This window comes from Thalassophryne amazonica, chromosome 10 (genome assembly GCF_902500255.1).
Source record: "Thalassophryne amazonica chromosome 10, fThaAma1.1, whole genome shotgun sequence".
NCBI lineage: Eukaryota > Metazoa > Chordata > Actinopteri > Batrachoidiformes > Batrachoididae > Thalassophryne > Thalassophryne amazonica.
Genome location: NC_047112.1, coordinates 54,486,247 through 54,511,297, shown reverse-complemented (window position 1 = coordinate 54,511,297; position 25,051 = coordinate 54,486,247). Strand labels below are relative to the sequence as shown.

The following is a 25,051-nucleotide window of genomic DNA, read 5'->3' as shown; positions in this document are numbered from 1 at the left end:
CTTCGAGGGCCTCTTTCACAGCAAGGAGTTCCCGATTGCCGACGTCATAGTTCCGTTCAGCGGGGGTCAACCTGCGGGAAAAATAGGCACACGGGTGAAGGACCTTATCGGTCTTCCCGCTCTGGGAGAGCACCGCTCCTATCCCTGAGTCCGAGGCATCCACTTCAACCACTAACTGGCGGCTAGGATCGGGCTGCACCAGAACTGGTGCAGACGAAAAGCGCCGTTTCAACTCCTTGAACGCGGCTTCGCACCGATCCGACCAGGTGAAGGGAACTTTTGGTGAGGTCAGGACTGTCAGGGGGCTAACTACCTGACTGTGGCCCTTAATGAACCTCCTGTAGAAATTAGCAAAGCCGAGGAACTGTTGCAGCTTCCTACGGCTTGTGGGTTGGGGCCAATCTCTCACCGCCGCAACCTTGGCCGGATCAGGGGCGACGGAGTTGGAGGAGATGATAAACCCCAGGAAGGACAAAGAAGTGCGGTGGAATTCACACTTCTCGCCCTTCACAAACAGGCGGTTCTCCAACAACCGCTGCAGGACCTGACGGACATGCCGGACATGAGTCTCAGGATCCGGGGAAAAGATGAGTATATCGTCCAGATACACGAAGACGAACCGGTGCAGGAAGTCCCGCAAGACATCGTTTACCAACGCTTGGAAAGTCGCGGGAGCATTAGTGAGACCGAACGGCATGACCAGGTACTCAAAATGGCCTAACGGGGTGTTAAATGCCGTCTTCCATTCGTCTCCCTTCCGGATCCGAACCAAATGATACGCATTCCTAAGATCAAGCTTGGTGAAGATTTTGGCTCCATGCAAGGGGGTGAACACTGAATCCAACAAGGGCAACGGGTATCGATTGCGAACCGTGATTTCGTTCAACCCCCTATAATCAATGCATGGACGAAGCCCGCCATCCTTTTTACCCACAAAAAAGAAACCAGCACCCATCGGAGAGGTGGAATTCCGGATCAACCCGGCAGCTAATGAGTCCCGGATGTAGGTCTCCATTGATTCACGCTCCGGCCGTGAGAGGTTGTACAGCCTACTGGACGGGAACTCACTGCCTGGAACCAAATCAATGGCACAATCATACGGGCGGTGGGGAGGAAGCGACAGCCAGATCCTTGCTGAACACGTCAGCGAGGTCATGGTACTCCACCGGCACCGCCTTCAGATTGGGCGGGACTCGGACCTCCTCCTTAGCTTGGGAGCCGGGAGGAACCGAGGAACCTAGACACTCCCGATGGCAGGTTTCGCTCCACTGAACCACTACCCCGGATGGCCAATCGATCCGGGGATTGTGTTTTAGCATCCAGGGAAAACCCAAAACCACACGGGAGGTGGCCTGAGTCACAAAGAACTCGATCACCTCCCGGTGGTTACCTGACACCACCAGAGTTACTGGAGGTGTCTTATGCGTGATTGGTGGGAGTAGGGAGCCATCTAGTGCCCGAACCTGCACAGGCGAGGTAAGAGCCACCAGAGGGAGCCCTATCTCCCTCGCCCATCTACTGTCTAGCAGATTCCCCTCGGAGCCCGTGTCCACCAGTGCTGGGGCCTTCAGGGTTGAATCCTCAAACAGGATCGTGACTGGGAGTCGTGTAGCAATGTGGGTGTGTCCCACGTGAATGTTTCGGCCCACCCCTGGCCCAGTCTCTAGGGGCGGGCGTTGGAGTTTAACTGCTCGGGGCAGTCGTTTGCCAGATGCTCAATCGAGCCACAAACAAAACAAGCTCCGTGGGCCCGCCTCCTTTGTGCTCCAGGTGCCCTAAATGTTGCCCTGCTCGTGTCCATAGCTTCGTCAGCAGGGGGAGCCGTAGGCGCACGGAGCGCAGGAACAGAGGAGCGTGGGGAGGGCGGAGCTCGGTCGGAACCGGAAGGGAGAGGGACGACGCGTGCCTGGCCACGCCCTTCGCCTCGTTCCCGACGGCGTTCCTCTAGCCGGTTGTCGAGTCGTATGACTAGATCGATGAGCCCATCTAAATCCCGCGGTTCGTCCTTCGCCACCAGGTGCTCTTTTAGGACCAGTGACAGTCCGTTTACAAAGGCGGCGCGGAGGGCAGTGCTATTCCAGCCGGATCTCGCCGCCGCGATGCGGAAGGCGACTGCATAGGCAGCTGCGCTCCGACGCCCCTGTCTTATTGACAGTAGCGCGGTTGAAGCGGTCTCTCCTCTATTGGGATGATCGAACACCGTTCTGAGCTCCCGCACAAACCCATCGTATGTATGAAGGAGCCGTGAGTTCTGCTCCCAGAACGCTGTAGCCCAAGCGCGTGCCTCCCCGCGAAGCAGGTTTATTACATAAGCTACTTTGCTAGCGTCAGTCGCGTACATCACGGGACGCTGTGCGAAGACGAGCGAACACTGCATCAAAAAATCCGCGCACGTCTCCACACAGCCTCCGTACGGTTCTGGAGGGCTTATGTATGCTTCTGGGGACGGAGGGAGGGGCCGTTGAACGACCAGTGGAACGTCACTATTACGCGCAGGGTCCTCGGGAGGGAGAGCCGCAGCGGCGCCCGAAGGGCGCGCTTCCACTTGTGCGGCGAGAGCCTCCACCCTGCGGTTTAGGAGAACGTTCTGCTCGGTCATTAAATCCATCCGAGTGGTGAAAGCGGTGAGGATCCGCTGCAACTCACCGATTACCCCTCCCGAAGACGCCGACGCTCCCTGTTCTTCCATTGGCCGTTCAACAGCCGGTTGACGCCCCTCGGGATCCATGACGCTGGCCGAGATATCCTGTTGTGAAAGTGTAGGAACACGGACCCACAACAGGGGGCGCAAATGAACGGACAATGGAGAAGATAAATAACAAGTTTTACTATTGTGAAACGAGCACAACCAATACAACAATCAACAATTTGGGGTTAAGCCGAATTCTGCTGGTGTCGTGTGGGCAGGCTCGAAGGTAGGAGACGTCCGTCCAGGTCGAACCGGAACCATCCAGATTTCCTCTGCCACCGAACCCTGGAAGTACTGGAACCGCCAAGTCCCGAATTCCCAGGTGGCCACTGCCTCCGCTCGTCGGATCCGGTACTGCTGGCAAGAGAGAGCAACAACACACAGGTGTGGATGCGGCTGCACCCAGTAACACGGAGAGGGGAGAAGCTGCCTCCACCTCTCGTCCCAAAAAAGCAGGAAGGTGAGTACTTATCTAGTCACTCGGCCTGAGGTAGTCAGCTGTCCTGAAAGGTTTAACAAGTTTATCAATTAACACAGAATATGCTGCGGAGAATGTTACCTCTATCTCAAGGCGATATCTCGGCATCGAGGTGGAGACGCCGTCCTGATGATATACCTCCGTGCTGAGTGGAGTCAGCTGTGTCCAGTAATGGGTGACAGCTGTCACCCTGGCTGCTCTCATCAGGCGGCAGCGCCCTCTGGTGCCTGGAGCCCGCACTCCAGGCAGGGCGCCCTCTGGTGGTGGTGGGCCAGCAGTACCTCCTCTTCAGCGGCCCACACAACACCTGCGGTCACAATCTGGCATCACGAACAGGATGTGGGTAGTCACAGAACATCCTTAAATGCACCTGTGACTTTGGGACAAAGTCAAAAATGGTGGGGAGATACACTCAACAAAAATATAAACGCAACACTTTTGGTTTTGCTCCCATTTTGTATGAGATGAACTCAAAGATCTAAAACTTTTTCCACATACACAATATCACCATTTCCCTCAAATATTGTTCACAAACCAGTCTAAATCTGTGATAGTGAGCACTTCTGCTTTGCTGAGATAATCCATCCCACCTCACAGGTGTGCCATATCAAGATGCTGATTAGACACCATGATTAGTGCACAGGTGTGCCTTAGACTGCCCACAATAAAAGGCCACTCTGAAAGGTGCAGTTTTATCACACAGCACAATGCCACAGATGTCGCAAGATCTGAGGGAGCATGCAATTAGCATGCTGACAGCAGGAATGTCAACCAGAGCTGTTGCTCGTGTATTGAATGTTCATTTCTCTACCATAAGCCGTCTCCAAAGGCGCTTCAGAGAATTTGCCAGTACATCCAACCAGCCTCACAACCGCAGACCACGTGTAACCACACCAGCCCAGGACCTCCACATCCAGCATGTTCACCTCCAAGATCATCTGAGACCAGCCACTCAGACAGCTACTGAAACAATCAGTTTGCATAACCAAAGAATTTCTGCACAAACTTTCAGAAACCGTCTCAGGGAAGCTCATCTGCATGCTCGTCGTCCTCATCGGGGTCTCGACCTGACTCCAGTTCGTCGTTGTAACCGACTTGAGTGGGCAAATGCTCACATTCGCTGGCACGTTGGAGAGGTGTTCTCTTCATGGATGAATCCCGGTTCACACTGTTCAGGGCAGATGGCAGACAGCGTGTGTGGCGTCGTGTGGGTGAGCAGTTTTCTGATGTCAATGTTGTGGATTGAGTGGCCCATGGTGGCGGTGGGGTTATGGTATGGGCAGACGTCTGTTATGGACGAAGAACACAGGTGCATTTTATTGATGGCATTTTGAATGCACAGAGATACCGTGACGAGATCCTGAGGCCCATTGTTGTACCATCCAAGAACATCACCTCATGTTGCAGCAGGATAATGTACGGCCCCATGTTGCAAGTATCTTTACACAATTCTTGGAAGCTGAAAATGTCCCAGTTCTTGCATGGCCGGCATACTCACCGGACATGTCACCCATTGAGCATGTTTGGGATGCTCTGGACCGGCGTATACGACAGCGTGTACCAGTTCCTGCCAATATCCAGCAACTTCGCACAGCCATTGAAGAGGAGTGGACCAACATTCCACAGGGCACAGTTGACAACCTGATCAACTCTATGCGAAGGAGATGTGTTGCACTGCATGAGGAAAATGGTGGTCACACCAGATACTGACTGGTATCCCCCCCCCAATAAAACAGAACTGCACCTTTCAGAGTGGCCTTTTATTGTGGACAGTCTACGGCACACCTGTGCACTAATCATGGTGTCTAATCAGCATCTTGATATGACACACCTGTGAGGTGGGATGGATTATCTCAGCAAAGGAGAAGTGCTCACTATCACAGATTTAGACCGGTTTGTGAACAATATTTGAGGGAAATGGTGATATTGTGTATGTAGAAAAAGTTTTAGATGTTTGAGTTCATCTCATACAAAATGGGAGCAAAACCAAAAGTGTTGCGTTTATATTTTTGTTGAGTGTATGTAGCGGGATGAAGGTCCCGGGTCCTGATTGAAAAGATGGTCCCGCTAGCTTGGCTAATGGGGATTTCCCCTTTGGCTGACCTGGTAGAGGATTTGGCTGACCTGGTAGAGGAATGGTCTTTAGTGCGAGCCGTCTGGGTTCGAGCCCACCGCCGTCCCGGCCACAAAGGTCCTGCGGTCACATTTGCAAGGAAATGGCGGAACGACTGGAGCAGCACGACTGCATCAAATTTTGCCAGAAACTGGGCGACAGCCAGGTGGAAACCATTCAGATTATTCAGACGGCTTTCGGTGATGATCCTATGGGCATCACACAGATTAAGGAGCGGTACAACCGGTTTAAAGACGGCCGCACAACGGTGGAGAGCGCGCCTCACTCCGGTTGGCATCAACATGCTGAAATGACCAGATAATTTCCAAAGTGAACACTGTGGTGATGTGGGACCGTCGTGTGACTATCCAAGAAATTGTGGAAGAGGTGGACATCAGAACTTTTTCGGCACATTCCACTGTGACAGAAGATTTGGCCATGAAAAGAGTTGCAGCGAAATTCATCGGCACGAAGCTGATGGCGCAGCAAAAGCACCACCGTGTTGAAGCCTCACAGGACATGTTGTGACATGCCCAGCTCATCCACAATTTCTCGGATAGTCACACGACTGTAAAGCCACCGAAAGCCATCTGAATCTTCCGAATGGTGGAAGAAGTGAGCATGTCACAACATGTCCTGTGAGACTTCAACACGATGGCGCTTTTGCTGCGCCATCAGCTTCGTGCAGATGAATTTTGCTGCAACTCTTTTCATGGCCAAATCTTCTGTCACAGTGAAATGTGTCGAAAAACTGCTGATGTCCACCTCTTCCATAATTTCTCGGATAGTCACACAACAGTCCCACATTACCACAGCATTCACTTTGGAAATGATCCGGTCATTTCAGCATGTTGATGGCCGACCGAAGCGCGGCGCTCTCTCCACCGTTGTCCAGCTGTTTTTAAACCGGTTGTACCACTCCTTAATCTGTGTGATGCCCATAGGATCGTCACCGAAAGCCGTCTGAATAATCCGAATGGTTTCCACCTGGCTGTCGCCCAGTTTCTGGCAAAATTTGATGCAGTCGCACTGCTCCAGTCGTTCCGCCATTTCCTTGCAAAGAAAAAACGACAAGAGACTACACCCGTCCTCACACAAAGGCTGCTTACAAGCAAATGACGCAGTCGACAGGTGTGAAAAAATTGACGCATGCGCACGAAGGTTCAAGGTTGGCTCATGCAAGCACACGTGATTCAAATCCATCAGGTTTTTGAAAAAAGTAAAAAGGTCCGATACTTTTCTAACAGACCTCGTATATTATATATTTCTAAACCGTTGCATTCACAAGCACAAAACAATGCACGAAAAATAAATAAATAAAAATAGTGTTTTTTGTCCACAGCGTAACGTCTTATCTTCTTACCAGTGATTGTGTGCTTATGATTTTAGGGTTTACAAACGTTTTTGACTGTTAAATTTACTCACTTTACCAGCAAAAAAGATGTTAGCGGACTGAAAGTTAGTGGAACTAAATTTAGCGGAAACTAATTGGTCCGCTGGTGGTTTTCAAAGTTAGCTGAAAAGCTAACCCGTTAATGAAAATGTTAGCTTCGCCAATTAGTGGCTAGCGGATTAGCAGAACTGTGCCTACTACTGTTAAATCTTTACAGCATGGATAATGAGGAAAAACTTTCAATTTGTCAGTTGTTTAAAAAACATTCCTTTATAAAGTGGGTGGGAAAATGAAAATGGACAGCACAGTCATTAGCACTTCTATTTAATAGCATGAAGATCCTTGGTTCAAGCCCACCAATGAGCAGTTCCTTTCAGTGTGGAATTTTAGAGGATCTGGAGTTGCATCAGGAAGGCCATCCGGTGTAAAATTTGTGCCAACTTGCGAGCATTCGTATTGGATGCTATGGAGTAACTTTGAGTAAATGGAAGCAGACAAAAGAAGAAAAAAATACAACAGCTAGAAACAGCACCAATGTTGTGCTTTTCTAGAGATGATTCAGAGAGAATATGCTGATCACGTATGGTTGGAGTTTTGCAGAATCAGGTTTGTTTTGTTTTTTTGTTTGTTTGTTTTTTCCCATTGATAGTGCAGTTTTTTGAGAGGCCCTCACAGGAGGACCAAACCTCAACATTGGCCCTCAAGTACAGTGAGTTTCAGACTACTGTCCTACAGTCTTAATCCACTAAACTATTTTCACATGAGCTGAACATTAAAATTCAATCTGGACAACAAGCAAAACTGTGTACTGAATCAAAATAAGCCTGTTTAATTCTTCCGTTCCTTTTCTAAGAATTATGTTATCTGCCGTAGGAATTTGCACTGTGAAGGAAGAAGACCGTTTTGAGAATTATTTTAAACAATGAGATTATTTCTGCCTTTGTAGAAAAAACCTCACAAAGTTGGACAAAATAAAACTGCACGTTTTGTCTCAACTAATATGCAACTTTTGCATGCAACAGGTTTTTGCTGTGTACTCAACAAAAATATAAACGCAACACTTTTGGTTTTGCTCCCATTTTGTATGAGATGAACTCAAAGATCTAAAACTTTTTCCACATACACAATATCACCATTTCCCTCAAATATTGTTCACAAACCAGTCGAAATCTGTGATAGTGAGCACTTCTCCTTTGCTGTGATAATCCATCCCACCTCACAGGTGTGCCATATCAAGATGCTGATTAGACACCATGATTAGTGCACAGGTGTGCCTTAGACTGCCCACAATAAAAGGCCACTCTGAAAGGTGCAGTTTTGTTTTACTGGGGGGGATACCAGTCAGTATCTGGTGGGACCACCATTTGCCTCATGCAGTGCAACACATCTCCTTCGCATCATCCGTGAAGAGAACACCTCTCCAACATGCCAAACACCAGCGAATGTGAGCATTTGCCCACTCAAGTCGGTCACGACGATGAACTGGAGTCAGGTCGAGACCCCGATGAGGACGACGAGCATGCAGATGAGCTTCCCTGAGAAGGTTTCTGACAGTTTGTGCAGAAATTCTTTGGTTATGCAAACCGATTGTTTCAGCAGCTGTCCGAGTGGCTGGTCTCAGACGATCTTGGAGGTGAACATGCTGGATGTGGAGGTCCTGGGCTGGTGTGGTTACACGTGGTCTGCGGTTGTGAGGCTGGTTGGATGTACTGCCAAATTCTCTGAAACGCCTTTGGAGACGGCTTATGGTAGAGACATGAACATTCAATACACGAGCAACAGCTCTGGTTGACATTCCTGCTGTCAGCATGCCAATTGCACGCTCCCTCAAATCTTGTGACATCTGTGGCATTGTGCTGTGTGATAAAACTGCACCTTTCAGAGTGGCCTTTTATTGTGGGCAGTCTAAGGCACACCTGTGCACTAATCATGGTGTCTAATCAGCATCTTGGTATGGCACACCTGTGAGGTGGGATGGATTATCTCAGCAAAGGAGAAGTGCTCACTATCACAGATTTAGACTGGTTTGTGAACAATATTTGAGGGAAATGGTGATATTGTGTATGTGGAAAAAGTTTTAGATCTTTGAGTTCATCTCATACAAAATGGGAGCAAAACCAAAAGTGTTGCGTTTATATTTTTGTTGAGTATATATTTTACTTGAATTTTTTGGATTCGAGTCTGTTTTTATCTCATCTCATCTATGGTTTTTCCTTCTATAATTTACTGTATATTGTTCCTCTCCCAAATCCTCACTCTTTTTTGTCTCTCTAAACCACACTTGTCTTTCATCTTTGCTGCTTTCCTTTGTACTTCTCCCTTTTCATATTACCCCTCTGTTTTGTCCATTAGGTGTTTATTGCAGAGACTGTGCTGTCCAGCAGACAAGCCCAGATCCACTACCTGCTGCTATGGCTTCGCTTTGCCACGTGGAACCAGATCCTGGACCCCTGGGTGTACATCCTATTTCGCCGGGCAGTTCTTAAACGAATCTACCCTCGTTTCGATTGGTCCCAGGGCTCCATAATGGCCTCATCATTTCGTGGCACCATCCGTAGGTTCACACGCAGTTCTCTGAGGAGCAGGCTTGACCAGAATGAGAGAGAAGAAGCTCAAAAACCAAGTATAACACCTTCATTTACCATGAAGCCCCAGCCTCCTTCTACCTGAGTGGTTGGAACTGTATTGTATCAATGACATCACCGCAGCATTCTGTGTTTATTACTACTCGCTGATGTAATGTGGGATTGCACCGATGATCTTAAGGGATCAAACATAGTCCTGCTCGTACTTAATAGTTAAATAGTTTGCAGTGTTAAAAGGACACTTTAATTCAGAACACCTAATTTGCAAGCAGAGGTTGATTTGTAATGGGCATAAATTCATTTTCAAACTAGAAGGATGCTCAGTGGAATCACCAACACCAGTCCCAGTCCATATTTCATCAGAATATGGACTGGAGCTAGAGTTGGGCTACCAATATGTGCCTGTATTTGTCTATGTCCTTGGATAAGACACTTCCTCTACATTGACAGCCAGAATGCATCTGAAAAATGCACAACAGATTGACAGCCATCTTGGTCCGTAGTCATGATGTAATGTCATGGCACTGGCTGTTACCTGTCTGAAAGTCACTGAATAGAGTCTGTGGTTAGATCCATGTTTTGAAGGCCAATCTCATGCTGTGCTGGCCTTCACTTCTGCAGTTGGTCTCACTGGCACTCAAAAATAACTAAACAACTAAATAAAAATTCCTACTTTCCTCCTCAAAATATTATCTTTGGAAAATCTGTCCACCTAATAAACATCACTAGTCATGTGACTACATCCTGCTAAAACACACATTTTAACCATTTTGAAATATTCACCGTCAAAGTCCCCCCAAAAAACCCTGTTTCACACTGTAAAAAAAATCATTTTTTTCTAATTCATTTCAATAGAGGGCCTCGAGGGGCCATGATGTCTTCAAAGTCCACATTCCTCACAGTTTAAGGTTTCTGAGCATTTATCAGCAGCAGGTGAAATCAGGCTAAATTCCCCCATGTTTATGATTTTATTTCTCAGGGCATGTGGTACCAAAAATGAAATTTTGAGCAAAAGTTGTTAATACTTATATACATGTGATTTCTTAGGTTTTTATTTTTAATAATTTTTTTCATGTTGCCATTATGGGGTGTTGTGAGCAAAATTTTGAGGAGAAAAAATGGATTTATTCCATTTTGGAATAAGGCAGTAAAATAACAAAATGCGGACAAAGTGAAGCACTGTGAATATTTTCTGGATGAACTGTATATTCTATTTGTAGCTCATGACATATGTCGTTGTCACGTTATGCAACTATAATGGTAGCACAAACATTTTTTAGTGTCCAACACCAGTTGTTCAGTTCACTTCAATTGGTCATTCCTGAAAAAGGCCTATTGGTGTGTTTGATAGCAATATCCAGAATTTTTCCAGTACTTCTCCAGATGGACCTTGAACCTGGCTGTTGACTCTGCCAAGAGTTCAGGAGACAATCACTATTCTATATGAGAAACAGAATTACTTGATCGTGAGCCTCTCTCTAGCCTTGAATACTATTAAGTACCAACCTCTGAAATTTCTTAATTCCCTCTTTGTTTGTCACAATTTTAAATAACTTGATAAGATCATCCCTTTGATATCTCACTAGTAAGGACAGCACAAGGTGTTTCAACCACTCTGCACAGCTGAGGTTGCCTAGACATGGGACCATTTTTGTGGCTCACCTTTGTACACCCTCCAAGACTTTAACATCTTTCACCAAATGGCAGTTCTACACCTGCACACAGTATTCAATGGTCTGACATAAGTTGTATACAAATACTGATCCATGCGGCACACCACTTGTTATTTCCCATTCTGAATGGCTTCCCCAATGCAGTCTCATTGGCATTTGCAATGGCATCACTTAAACTGTTCTATTAGATTGTGATACCCTCATGAAAATCTATGACATTGAGTAAGGGTATCATAATCTAATACCATGGGCCAGTTGTTCAAAAGTAATCTGATTGGATTTTGGTTATTGGATTGCATCAAGTCTTGAAAATGGGTTGTTCAAAAGGGAAAGAAGGATTCTGAAATTGGATTAGATCATATAATCCAATCCTAGTTTTAATCTGGATCAAACCTTCACTTTGTGTTGTTCAAAACATTTCAGTAGGATCTGGATAACTTTAATCCAAAAAAAAAAAAAAAGGATTATCCTGATTCCAACAGGGGGCAGGATTTCAAGGTGGATTTCAGGAAGAAAATGTAGCAAAACTTTAAAATTGGTCAAATAATCAATTTGTATCAATTTGTGTATATACTTTTATTTATATTGTGCACTTGATTTGTTCAACTGTTACAGTGATGAAGTAGATAAAGTAGACACAGGCTACCAATTAAGCCTTTCACTAGGGGAGGTGATGGTCTGGTGAGGGGAGGTGATGGTCTGGTGGTTAGGGCATTGGGCTTGAGACCAGAAGATCCTCAGTTCAAATCCCAGCCTGACTGGAAAATCACTAAGGGCCCTTGGGCAAGGTCTTTAATCCCCTATTGCTCCTGGTGTGTAGTGAGCGCCTTATGTGGCAGCACCCTCACATAGGGGTGAATGTGAGGCATTAATTGTAAACCGCTTTGAGCGTCTGATGCAGATGGAAAAGTGCTATATAAATGCAGTCCATTTACCATTTACTATAGTACTCGTAAAGTAAAAATAAAATGATCTCGTCCCAATGAAATAAACCTCCAAACAGATTTGAATAACAAACAAATGATATATTCAATATTTCTGTCATTCATCACTGTATATTACATTCATTTCAACAAAATGATCATCAGAATTGAACCTGACAAAAATAATTTTTAACAATTGCATCCCTAACTATACGTCCAGTCAATCCCTCATCCTGACAAAATACCAGAGGTTGGTCTGGTTCTTCAACAGGCTCAGGTACATCATAAACATCAGCACAGAGTGGGACATTGCGCCTGGTAGCGATATTGTGCAGGACAATACACACAAGTATTATGTTGCATGCTCTCTGTGGTTCCAATCGCAAGTAGTTAAGACATGCAAAGTGTCTCTTCAGAGCTCCATTTAAATGCTCATTTGCACATCTTGTTTTGCAATGAGCAGTGTTGAAGCGTATCTGCGCAGGTGTGGGTGCTGCAAGAAAAGGAGTAATCAGCCATGGTAGGAGTGGATAGGCCATGCCTCCTAATATTATGCCATCTGGTTGGTTGGTTTGGAGCTCTCTGTATGAAGCACTCTCCCTCAAGATACGTGCATCATGAACAGAACCAGGCCACTTCACGGCGCAGTTTGTGATGATGAGGTCAGCATCGCCCACAAGTTTCAGTTGATGTACTCCCAATCCCTCTCATGAGATGCTTGGATATGCACATGCGTGCAGTCAGTAACCCCAATATTATTGGGCATATTCCCCAAAAGAAAAAGCTTGTGCTTGGTCTGGGCAATCTGGTCATCCTTTGGAAGTGAAACAAACTGATTGACCAGGCTGGCCAATGCAACTGACACAGCATTCACTACATCACTCACAGTTGATTTGTCCACTCCAATATTTTCACCAACAACTTGGTAGAAAGTCCCAGATGCATAGAAGCACAGATCAATGAGGATCTGTTCTTCCACAGACAGACTGTGACTCCTTTGGGTTCTCCGTTGAAGTTTTGGCCTGACAAGGTCTGGAATGTAGTTAATATCAGCATTCCCAAGGCAAAACGAGCGTACAGTTCTTCAGTGGTGTACCGCTCCAGTGGTTTTGCACACTCAACATACACCCTTTGACGGTATCCTCTTCCACCAAAATGGTGGTAGAGATGGACAATACCTACCGTGTCAGTGCCTCTCTGTAAGTCCTCTGAGAAAGGCATAATATAAGATGGCTGTCAAAAACCCGCCCATTCATCAGCTGATGTGTTTTGGCTTGTGATCAGTTAAGTCAATCATGCCCAAGGCCTATAAATACTATGCTCACTCCAATAGATGAGGTGGAACCATGGACTCAAAAGGACCTAATTCCAATGTTGCAGAAACCCATGTCCTGCTGGAGGGTGTAAAGTGCCATTATGCCTCAATAGTAGTAAGTTCTGTGGTGGGTGGAATGGTGATGAACAAAAGGAATAAAGACGTATGGGTGGAAATCACCCAGAATGTGAATGCAATGGGGTCTGGCCAGAAGAGGACTGTGGAGCAGGTGAAATTTAAGAATCTGTGGGCCAGAGCCACAAAAGGACCTTGCTGAAGCAAAAAACAAAAACAAACAAACAAACAAAAAACCCAAACAGAGGCAACAGACCCTTGAAGAAATACACAGATGTGGTTCTGGGCATTATTGTAGGTGAGAACTCTAAAACTCTACATGGGATTCAAGGTGTTTTTGTGAGCCTACGGTTGTAGAGGAAAGTGAGCCAGTTCCTCCTAATGCAGAGCAAACAATTATTCTGGATCTCAGCCCTATTACCTAAGAACAACCTGGATCCTCACTGGTAGAGCCACCAGATCAAAGGACCTCAGAAAAGAGGCTTGAAGCATCCTTTGCCAAATAATAATGATGCCTATGAATTACTCCTTAAATGAGAAACTGAAAGAGCAGAAGCACAAATGAATCAAGCTGGCCAAACTGCAGCAAACCAAGGCAAAACTTCAGACCCGCCTCCTAAAAAACAGGGCTTGAAAATGCTGGTCTCTCCTACTCGGATGAAGAACCCTGAACATTATTTATTTTGTTAACTATTGGACATTTAGCGGTTTTTTTTTTTTTTTTTTTTTTTTAAGACTCTTTCAAAATATCCACAATGTATTTGTTTATGTATATTTGTTATTTGTTGTGACTCAGGTGAGTGGTCATAAAAGAAATTAGAAATAGATGTTTGTTATTTTTATTATGTTTTTTGTCTCAAAATAAACACTTAAAGTGACCCCATGTTGGTTCTTCTACCTGTTGTTCTTTACATTGCTGGTAGCCCACATTGTGATATGCTGTCCCATTTAGAGCTCTGGTAATCTGGATTTGGTAATGTTGAAAACTGTGTATCTGGGTCAGGGTGATTCAATCCAATGCTGCTTTGAAAAACTGGCATAAAAGTAAGATGGATTACCTGATCCTGGGATTTCCAAATCTGGATCATTTTGATCCAGATTACAATTTTTGAACAACTGGCCCCATGAGATTGGGCTGCTTCCCTCTACACAAACATGTACTATCTCACTTATCTTATCACTTATCTTCAACTGCTTATCTAGGATTGGGTCACGGGGCATGCCTGTTAGCTAAAATTCCATTTGATCCACTTTGTGAGCCCCTCTCCAATACCACAAGCCCAGATCTTTTACATAACATTCCAACAACAGGCACTCCTGAGTGCGACCTTACTTTTAAAATTTTCCATGAATACAACACTAATAGGGTCATGGATAAGATGGAGTATGAACACTGCTGTTATGGGACATGGAATTTTAATTCTCACTGTGCAGGCAGGGATTACATGTACTTTTTTCCTAAATTTTTCTTAGCCGCCCATTGCCAGAGCACATTGTGAACAATGTGTATTACTGATGTGTAATCACTGATGTCACTGGGTAGATTTGAACACACTGTTTGCATGACTAGATGTAGAGATGATAAATTAAGCTGGTTGACTGTTTGATAAGCTTTGTTCTTTAGCCATTCTTTTTAAGATCCGTTCTCTGTGGAGTTTGTATTCCCACTCATTTCCTCTGGGTACTGCACTTTCCTCCTACCATCAAAACAAGTACATTAAGTTCTTTCTCTTTGTAGATCTGAAGTTGAATCAGGAAGGGCATCCGGTTTCAATCAATATGCAGATCATACAAAGTGGCGCTGGTGTAGCGGAGATGGATGATCCCCTGTGGCATTCCCAAAATACATAAATAAAGTAGCCAGCCATTGCTTATGCTGTACATTTGTATGTTTATCAAAATCTTTGGCAGTAAATGTACTGCTGGTGTCGCATATTTCCATAGTCAGGTTCTTAATAGCAAGAAAATGTTCAAAATCTTGATAGATTAGCAAATCTATGCATTTTTGGAAACATAAATGCAAGGGGAATCTATACATTAATAACATTTATGCATCCATAAACTACTCATTTTGATCTGTCTCTGCTGTAAAACAACATAGATATTTGAATGAATACTCTTATCTTACATCTTTACTGACAGTTAATGGAGTAAATTGGGGTTTGGGGCAATAGAAAAACAAGAATCAATGTATTTACTATCTAAAGTCTTTAGATTAGCGACAAACTAAGGTATCCATTATGTATGTAACTCAACAATATACTGTCATTTCACTTGCCGCCACCAGGACCCAGACATAGATAGGCCGCTGCAAATTAGTAAATGAATGAATGCACTAAACAAAAGACACGGGATTAATTAATTAAGTTTACTTAGATTTCAAAATCTACCAAATAATGTACTTTGTCAGCCATTTTCAAACTTTAAAATAGAAGCCCTGCATTCATCTGTGAAAATGTAAACATTAATATTCAACTTTCCCACAGTATGACCTGCAGTTTGTTTTAGTTATATTCATAGCTGCTCAAAAAATTCATTACACAGTAACATCCCTATATATTTGGACATTAACAAATGTTTTGTCTGGTAAAGTGACCAAAACCTGGAAATATACTCAACAAATCAGTGCCAAGCGGCAACATTCCTGGTGAAACAGAAATACTTTGATTACACTATGAGTGCTTGTCTTTGAACTTACAATATAAAGCGCCTTGGGGCAACTGTTTGTTGTGATTTGGCGCTATATAAAAAAAAAATGATTGATTGATTGATTGAACTTAAATACCCTGTCAGTCATGGTGTTCTTGCACTAAAAAACAAACATTTTCACATGAACATGAATAACAGCTGATTTGTATCTTGATTTTATCTTTTTAATCAACCTTTTCTTGTGTAAAGAAGTTATAAATCATGATGGAATATGTATCAGATATAAAGTGTAAATGCATATTGAATGTTGTGTTTCATAGCATGTGATTGTACATATAAATAAATTACAATGCACGGTCACAAATCTTTTAATTTGTCATCTTTAAAAAAAACAAAAGTAGCTTGTTTATCACACAGCAGTCTGATAGCAAAGATTTCAACCATACTTGCAACGTACACTTACAACTTAAAGTTACATTTTAAAATTGTACTACTTAAATTGTAATTTAATTACATTTTAAACATATGAGATGTGCCGTATGTTTTCAGGTCTCCACAAAGAGGCACCCTGTGCAAAGTGCTATAAATAAATATAATAAATAAAATTTCACAAGTATGCAAGTGAGACACTCGAGCCACAACACATTTTCATATGATTCGGGTTAGAGATACCCCACTTTCAGATTAATATATGTAAGAACAAACTCATCAGTCAATGAAGAAAAACAGATAATTTTACTGTGAACTTGTGGCAAAAAGTGGTGAAAAAGAAACAGTTAATTATAACATGATACATCATGATATTATAATATGAAGACCTTCATTTCTAGGCAGAAAAAGATGCAGGGAAGCATAAAGGAAAGTGTTTGCATCCACAGCCTTTATTTTGGATTTTTTTTTTTTTTTTTTACCGTGGGACAGTTTGGTTTGATGATCATATGGGAAATGTCAACCACAAAACTGTGCCATCTGTCAGCCATCTGCTTGACATTTCTTCTCATGCAATCACATTTTTGAAATGGCTGCCTTAAATTAGATGCAAACCGTGTCTTCTTTTTTAGATTAGGCACTAAAAGGAGTGAGAATATTTAAGTTTTGTTCATTTTATTGATGTGTTTGCACTTGTTTCAATACAGATTGGCCTTTAAATTCACTTCTTGTCTTTACAAAATTGTGAATTACTGTAAGAACATGTAGAAACAACCTGTTTTATCAAACATATCTTCAAAACAATTGTTAATTATTTTAAAATCACTTATGTATACAGTATGTGTTGCTTCATCCATGTATTGTTTTTGAATAACATAATGTGTGATCAAGACTTAACGTCACAGGATTTTTTCCTCCCTGCTGTTCCATGACTCTCCAGTTTTTGTTTTTGTTTTTTTAAATCTCCTTATCAAACTTCCTGGTTTCCGAGATGTCTGGCTGATTGTCCAGTGTTTTTCTTATGCATTTCCTGGAGAATTCTTCACACATTTTTTTTAACATAATGTTTAATGTTCCTGGAGAACAAGCCAGGAAAAAAAAATCCTAACAATTTGATCAGTTACTGAACAAATGTATAAATATCCATCACATCTTGGAAGAAGTCTTCCTTTTGGAGAATAACTGTGCAGGTAAGTGTCTGTATGTGAATGTTAGATGTTTGATTTCAGTGTAAAGTATTCTGCAATTTTCAGTGTGCAAATTTTATTTCAGTTATCTCTTTAATGGCACAATTTTTGTTTAAAGAATTATTGCAAACTTTCTGTAAATCCTATAAACTTCATTTCACTTCTCAAATATCACTGTTTGTCTGCTATATGATATATTTAACTGAAATTGCTGATCCAAACAACCAATGATTTATAAAGGAAAATTATGGAAATCGTCAGGCGTGCCCAAACTTTGACATACAACTGTATATGAGTAAGAGAATGAACAATTTGAAAAAGACTCTACTTGCCATAGGTGCTGTCATTTTTTAAATTTTTATTTTTTATTTTTTGTGGTAAAACAATGGTGATTATCATCTTTCAACATACTGTGGCTCAATACTCTGCTGAAGCAAGTTTGAATGGAAATGACTTTGATCAAAATACATTTAAGATCGAAGCCAATGATATAATTTTAACCTATATTTGTTGCCTTTCAGACATCATCAACATTATGGTGTTCTTTATAAAGTTCATTCTAGCCCAACAATCCTTACACATTAGGGGTGTGGATAAGGGGTGTGGTCAGTCAGGCTGCTGGCTGCAGCTGTGAAGGCCCATCTTAATTGTGTATATATATATATATATATATATATATATATATATATATATATATATATATATATATATATATATATATATATATATATATATATAATTTTAACTGATCATATAAGACAGTGGTGTCCAAAGTATTCCAGAAAGGGCTGTGAGGGTGCAGGTTTTCCTTGCAACCACTGATTCCAGCAGGTGATTTCACTGATGAACTTGTCCCAGCTGCTCAAAGTGATGTTATTCAGTGAAAGTCAGTGGATGCAAGGAAAACCTGCACCCTCACGGCCCTTTCTGGAATACTTTGGACACCACTGATATAAGACGTGGTGTACCGGTATTTGCACAGAGTGAAATTAGTGTGCAATGTAATATTGGATGCTAACATTCATCACTCATTCATTTTCAGCCGCTAATCCGGGTCCGGGTGGCAGCAGAGCAAGCAGCTCTTCCCACACTTGCCTATCCTTGGCCATGTCCCGCAACTCTTCCCGGGCGATTCCAAAGCGTTCCTAAATCAGCTGGGAAAGATAATCTCTCCAGCATGCCCTGGTTCTCCCCCGGGACCTCCTCCCGGTTGGATGTGCCGAGAAGACCTCCTTAGTGAGACAACCAGGGAGCAACTTCACCAGATGGCCGAACCACCTCAACTGGCTCCTTTCCATGCAACGAAGTAGCGGCTCTACTCCATGCTCCCCCCCGAGTAACAGAGCTTCTCACCCAGTCCAGGCGTGTAAGCCCAGATTCCTGACAAAGGAGTCTCATTTCTGCCGCTTGTATCTGCAATCTTACTCTTTCATTACCCAGAACTCGTGACCATAGGTGAGGATAAGAACGTAAATCAACTGGTAAATTGAGAGCCTCTTCTTCCATCTCAGCTCCTTCTTTACCACGTCGGTCCAGTACAACGTCCATAAAATTGCAGACGCTGCCCCAATCTATCCATCTCCTGCTCCAATTTACCACCACTCGTGAACTAGACCCGAGATACTTAAACTCCTCCACTTGGGGCAGTAACTCTCCCCTGACCCAGAGGGGATAATCCTTCGTTTTCAAACAGAGGACCATGGTCTCAGATTTGGAGGTGCTGATTCTCATTCAGTCACTTCACACTCTGCCTCAAACTTGCTCAGTGCACACACGAGGTCATTGCCTGAAGAAGCCAACAGAACCACATCATCTGCAAAAAGGAGATGCTAACAGTGCTAGTATTTTTATTGGTAGCTTGATGGTCATTAATCCATGATTACTGACTAAATAAGCAGGTCATAATTTTTAATGTCCACACCAAAGCCAAAGCATTATGAAAACTATCACTCAGCACCTCCAAAACATAATACAAACAAGAAAATTAAAGTTATATTATTAGCTGAGCTTGTTGGCAATAAGATAATGAAGCAGTGATCGGTAGCTTGAGGATGTTAGGTCTTTAATCCACATTTACTAAGGAAATAAGCGGGTCATAATTTTTAATGCCCACACAAAAGCGAAACACTTATGAGAACCACTAGTCAGTCCCCAAACATATCATTTTTCAACACCCGAATCAAGGTTAGCCGTTAGCTGAGTTTGTTGGTGTTTGGGCTTCATTTTTCCTGCCCAAGTCAGGCATGGTCCCACCCATGCCACACCTCTTTACCCATATATGGATTGTCCCTCTGGACACACACACAGATGGATAGACTCACATTCATCTGGCACTTTATATATAGGATACAGTTTATTATTAGTACTACTGCTATTATTATTATTATGTCACTGAGAGTTATCATGCTGAAATGAGATTGAGATGCATTTCAAAATAAAAGCACAATTTGTGCATTGCAGTGAGAGATTTCTGTCTTGGGAAATTCTAGTTTGGATTTATAATGGAAGAGGAAGTTTAAAGGAAAATATAAGTGGACTGATAAGTGGGGTTATTCTGGAGGCTCGCTGAAAGGACTGGGCTGGATCATGGCTGATGAAAAACAGAACTATGTGCACATAATGTGAAAATAGGCAGAGGATGGAAAAAGTGGTTGGGGACAAAATCCAAGTTCCAATGCACGTTTCTTATCCATTCATTAATTTTATGAATTTTTAAATTTGTGTTTCATCGTCATGAATTAGTCATAATTAGGTCAATTTTGTTTTTATCAAAATTTGATCCTGCGAGTAAACAATTCAGCACTAAAAGGAAGGTGCCATCTTATTCGGAGTGTGTGGGGCTTTCAAAGCAAATGTTTAAACATTAAAGTCCAAACTTTAAAAGCTTCTACACATTCATTTTCCAACTGGATTAACCATACAATACCACTTTGTGTCTGCTCGTCTCTGGTTTATGTCTAGATCCTGCCATTCTTGATGTCTCCAATAGCTCCCCATACATCAAACAAAAACACATCAGGGAACGCAAAATCCCCCAGAACTGAGTCCAAGGCCTCTGCAAAGTCATCAGGATTCTTCTTGTCTTTGCCAGCTTCTACAATGGTGGTCGCTGTAGGGGAGAAGGTAGTGATCAGTGTAAATTGAAATAGATGGTAATCAAGCAAGTACAAGGCAACACCTGTTGAGTTTTAAAGGGGGTCAGTAAATTTTCCTTCAAAGCCCAGCAGACAATAGTCACCCTGTCCTGTCGGGGTGAATGACAAAGCAGCCAGGTAATAATTTTCCAGTGGCACTTTCATTCAGAAACTCCACCTTTAATCTTCACTTTTTAATTGTAATCAATATTTCAAAGCATAACCTTCACATGACAAAGTACCACATCAAACTGAAAACTTTCTTGCATATAGAATAATGTGCGAAAGAAACATCAGAGAAAAAAAAAACATCCTGTATCAGACATCCGTTTGATGTTGAGTCACACTGCAAGCAAACTTTATGACAATATGACCTTTTAGAAGGTTAAGTCAGCAATCGTAAAAAAGATGCACAGAGTTTAAATGAAGTGTAGACATGTATGTTTCTGTGAAGGCTCTCAGTTGTCCAGGTGGTTTCCATAATAGAGAAGCTTGAATCTTCGACTGGAAATTTAGCTGAGGAAGCTTCTGCGATTAGAAGCGAAACAGCCTCCCGTCAAGCATCTCAGTCCAGTGGAAGATTCAAGTTTCTCTACTTTAGACATGCAGTTAACTAGCTGTTGGCTGTGATCGCCTGAACTGCAACAACTACATGGGTATTACACTGCTCTCTATGCCTGGTAATGTGCTTGCAATGATCGTTCTTAATAGGATTCAGTCCCCATCACTTGATATTCAGTGACTGGAACAGCTTGGCTTTATGTCCAAGATGTCAACTATCAACAGCATTTTACTGCTGCAACTTCTCATTGGTCACTTTGAGGGTAATACAGTGCTTTATCACAGCTTACTTTGATTTTTGCAAGGCATTTGAGCCAGTTGATCGGCCTGATCTATTGCATATACTGAGAAATCTTGCGAGATGCAAAAAGAGTCTGACTTCTTCCTAGTTAATTCAGACATTCATGTGTTCTGTCTACATGAGGGATGGGTATTGATAAGATTTTATCGATATCGATGCCATTATCAATTCTGCTTATCGATACGATTCGTTATTGATTCCCTTAATTTTCTGTGTACTAAAAGTAGGCTTTACAGGTTTTCTATGTCAATGACATTTTTTTGAGTCATAAAGCAAATAAATATGAAATAGGTCACTGTATCCTTGATCTCTGGACATAAATTAAAACAAACAAAATCTGTAGTTTTTGTCAAAAGCATTTCCTTTCATGAGTGTGTCTCTGTACCTCTGAACTGAGCTCAGCCGGCTGCTACATGTCAGCACAGGATGACTCATTTTGGGAGGAAAAAATGTTTTGATCGATTGCAGTTTATTTGTATTACATTTGGAAAGAGGTGTCATTTGATTTAAACGGTGTTTCGCTTTGAATTTATTAATTCTGACTGGACTCTATTGTTCTAACTTGACTTGGCAGAGAGCCGTGCAGCGTTTGAAGCTGTGTGAACAGAACAGAGGAGGATTTTTGTTTCTTTCTTGCAACAAGACAGGAGTCCCAGTTAGTGACTTTAATCCGCACAAAAGTGACTCATGATTGATATATTCAGGGATGAAAGTGGTGAAAAACAAAAAAAGCTGGAACCCAAAATTACCCCCAACACCACCCGCATGAAAATGTTTGAATTCTAGAAGCTCTGAAATGCAATCTGGGACTATTCCAGACAATAAAGTGCAGTGAGTGCAGCATCCATTTTGGTGAGAAAAACCTTATTCAAATTCATTCCAGTAGTATTCTGCTCTTACTAGGATGCAGTAGTTTTCTAGCTTGGCAGATTCTTTAGGAAATCACTGAAGAAATTAACAAATTGAAAATATGGTTTGACCGAAACAAATTGTCGTAAACTTAAATAAGACAGGGATGAAGTGGAGGTGTAAGAGTCACTAGGTGTTCACAGGAAAGTTACTTATTTATATACGAGGTCTGTCAATAAAGCAATGGTCCTTTTTATTTTTTTCAAAAACTATATGGATTTCATTCATATGTTTTTACGTCAGACACGCTTGAACCCTCGTGCGCATGCGTGAGTTTTTCCACGCCTGTCGGTGACGTCATTCGCCTGTGAGCACTCCTTGTGGGAGGAGTCGTCCAGCCCCTCGTCGGAATTCCTTTGTCTGAGAAGTTGCTGAGAGACTGGCGCTTTGTTTGATCAAAATTTTTTCTAAACCTGTGAGACACATCGAAGTGGACACGGTTCGAAAAATTAAGCTGGTTTTCAGTGAAAATTTTAACGGCTGATGAGAGATTTTGAGGTGATTCTGTCGCTTTAAGGACTTCCCACGGTGCGAGACGTCGCTCAGCGCTCTCAGCCGCCGTCGTCAGCCTGTTCAAGCTGAAAACCTCCACATTTCAGGCTCTATTGATCCAGGACGTCGTGAGAGAACAGAGAAGTTTCAGAAGAAGTCGGTTTCAGCATTTTATCCGGATATTCCACTGTTAAAGGAGATTTTTTTTAATGAAAGACGTGCGGACGGGTCCGCGCGTCGGGACGCAGCCGACGCGGTGCGGCGGCACAGGAAAAACACCTCCGTGTTGATAACCATTTGTAAAATCCAGGCGGCTTTTGATGGCTTTCAGTGGAGTGAGTATATGAGAAATTGTTTAACAGCAGGACATGTTCCAACTTGTCCTTAACAGAGGTGTTTTTCCTTTAACAGTGGAATATCCGGATAAAATGCTGAAACCGACTTCTTCTGAAACTTCTCTGTTCTCTCACGACGTCCTGGATCAATAGAGCCTGAAATGTGGAGGTTTTCAGCTTGAACAGGCTGACGACGGCGGCTGAGAGCGCTGAGCGACGTCTCGCACCGTGTGAAGTCCTTAAAGTGACAGAATCACCTCAAAATCTCTCATCAGCCGTTAAAATTTTCACTGAAAACCAGCTTAATTTTTCGAACCGTGTCCACTTCGATGTGTCTCACAGGTTTAGAAAAAATTTTGATCAAACAAAGCGCCAGTCTCTCAGCAACTTCTCAGACAAAGGAATTCCGACGAGGGGCTGGACGACTCCTCCCACAAGGAGTGCTCACAGGCGAATGACGTCACCGACAGGCGTGGAAAAACTCACGCATGCGCACGAGGGTTCAAGCATGTCTGACGCAAAAACATATGAATGAAATCCATATAGTTTTTAAAAAAAATAAAAAGGGCCGTTACTTTATTGACAGCCCTCGTATTTATGTATTTATTTATTTCTGTTCATTGTCAGTTGGCCATATCTTTTCTGTTGTGTTTTTAATCAGGTTGTTTTTGTCTCTTTCTCTAAAATTGTATTGTAGCATTATTAGTTATTATTACTATTATTGGTGTTGTTGTTGTTATTACTATTATTATTAATATATAAACAAAAATAAATTTAAAAAATATTACAATTTGTAATACATTTGACTCTTTTACAACAAATGCTGAGCCATTAATTATACAGAAAACAAATGCATACAAACGTGCTGAGATGCGAACAGCTTAATGCTAACTTTAACATTGAAAATGCCATAGACATGCTCTTTGGGGTTTTAACGGGGAAAAATTAAGATAAAACAAAATAAAAGAAAGAACCAATGAAGCAGGGTGTCGGATCAATGCTTCATTGCTTCAAGCTTCAGAGAAGAGCTGTGCTGCAGAAACGGTTGATTACAGACCCTGCAGGGGTTCTGTAATCAACATAGAGACATGATCATTTTCCTGACAAACACCCCCAAAAACAACGGCCGCTCTGAAGGACTGATAAGGGAATCGTTAAGCAAAAAGGCTATTGATGTCAGTGGATCAAATCATTTCTTAACAATACCCAAAAAGAACGGGTTCTCGATACCCAACCCTAGTCTACACTGTTCAATGTTTGCAAGGACTGGGTTTTGGGTAGGGTTGAGGAAACCAGCAACTGAGGGGTCTTTGCTGGCGAGGAAAGGGTGACTGACCTTGACATCTCAGACAATACTGTGATCTTTGTGAAACGAATGGCTGCCCTGATTGAAATCCGGATTTGTAACTGTCCTGGATCAAGACTAATAAGATCCAGGATTTCAATGACTTTCTGGACTCAGCTATCAGAAGAGTATCATTGAGATGAATGTGTTGAACTAGCATGGCAGTGAGATTTTTGTCTCTGTGTCCCATGCCTTTGAGACTGACAGATGTCTGAAAAGACCCTGTGCAGTCATGAGGTCCCTGAACAACTGTGTTTGGCAATGCTTTGCTTCTTGTCTTACTGTTTGATCTGGATCTGATCTGGATTACAGATTTTGTGGCTATTTAAATTTTATATTGAACACCCCATTTAATGTATATTTTACATTATATCTTATTGAATATGCCCCAATCACTCTCATATTTGAAAGTGAAATGCAGACTGGCACTCACTATCACCTGAAAAAGTATGATCTGAATCTAAT

The 25,051-nt window shown here is 42.6% G+C and overlaps 2 protein-coding genes across 2 annotated transcripts in view; one reads left to right on the top strand and one right to left on the bottom strand.

Annotated features, from left to right (window-relative positions):
- tbxa2r (thromboxane A2 receptor) overlaps nucleotides 1-11,420 on the top strand; it is a 43,718-nt gene extending 32,298 nt beyond the window's left edge. Inside the window, exon 3 of the mRNA XM_034180025.1 lies at nucleotides 9,026-11,420. Coding sequence (XP_034035916.1) covers nucleotides 9,026-9,343 — 318 coding nt within the window. The 3' untranslated portion in view covers nucleotides 9,344-11,420. The remainder of the gene's footprint in view (nucleotides 1-9,025) is intronic.
- Nucleotides 11,421-19,538: 8,118 nt separating this feature from the next.
- The window catches only part of gipc3 (GIPC PDZ domain containing family, member 3), a 40,458-nt gene continuing 34,945 nt past the window's right edge, over nucleotides 19,539-25,051 (bottom strand). Inside the window, exon 6 of the mRNA XM_034180024.1 lies at nucleotides 19,539-20,618. Within this exon, the coding sequence (XP_034035915.1) occupies nucleotides 20,467-20,618 (152 nt within the window). The 3' untranslated portion in view covers nucleotides 19,539-20,466. The remainder of the gene's footprint in view (nucleotides 20,619-25,051) is intronic.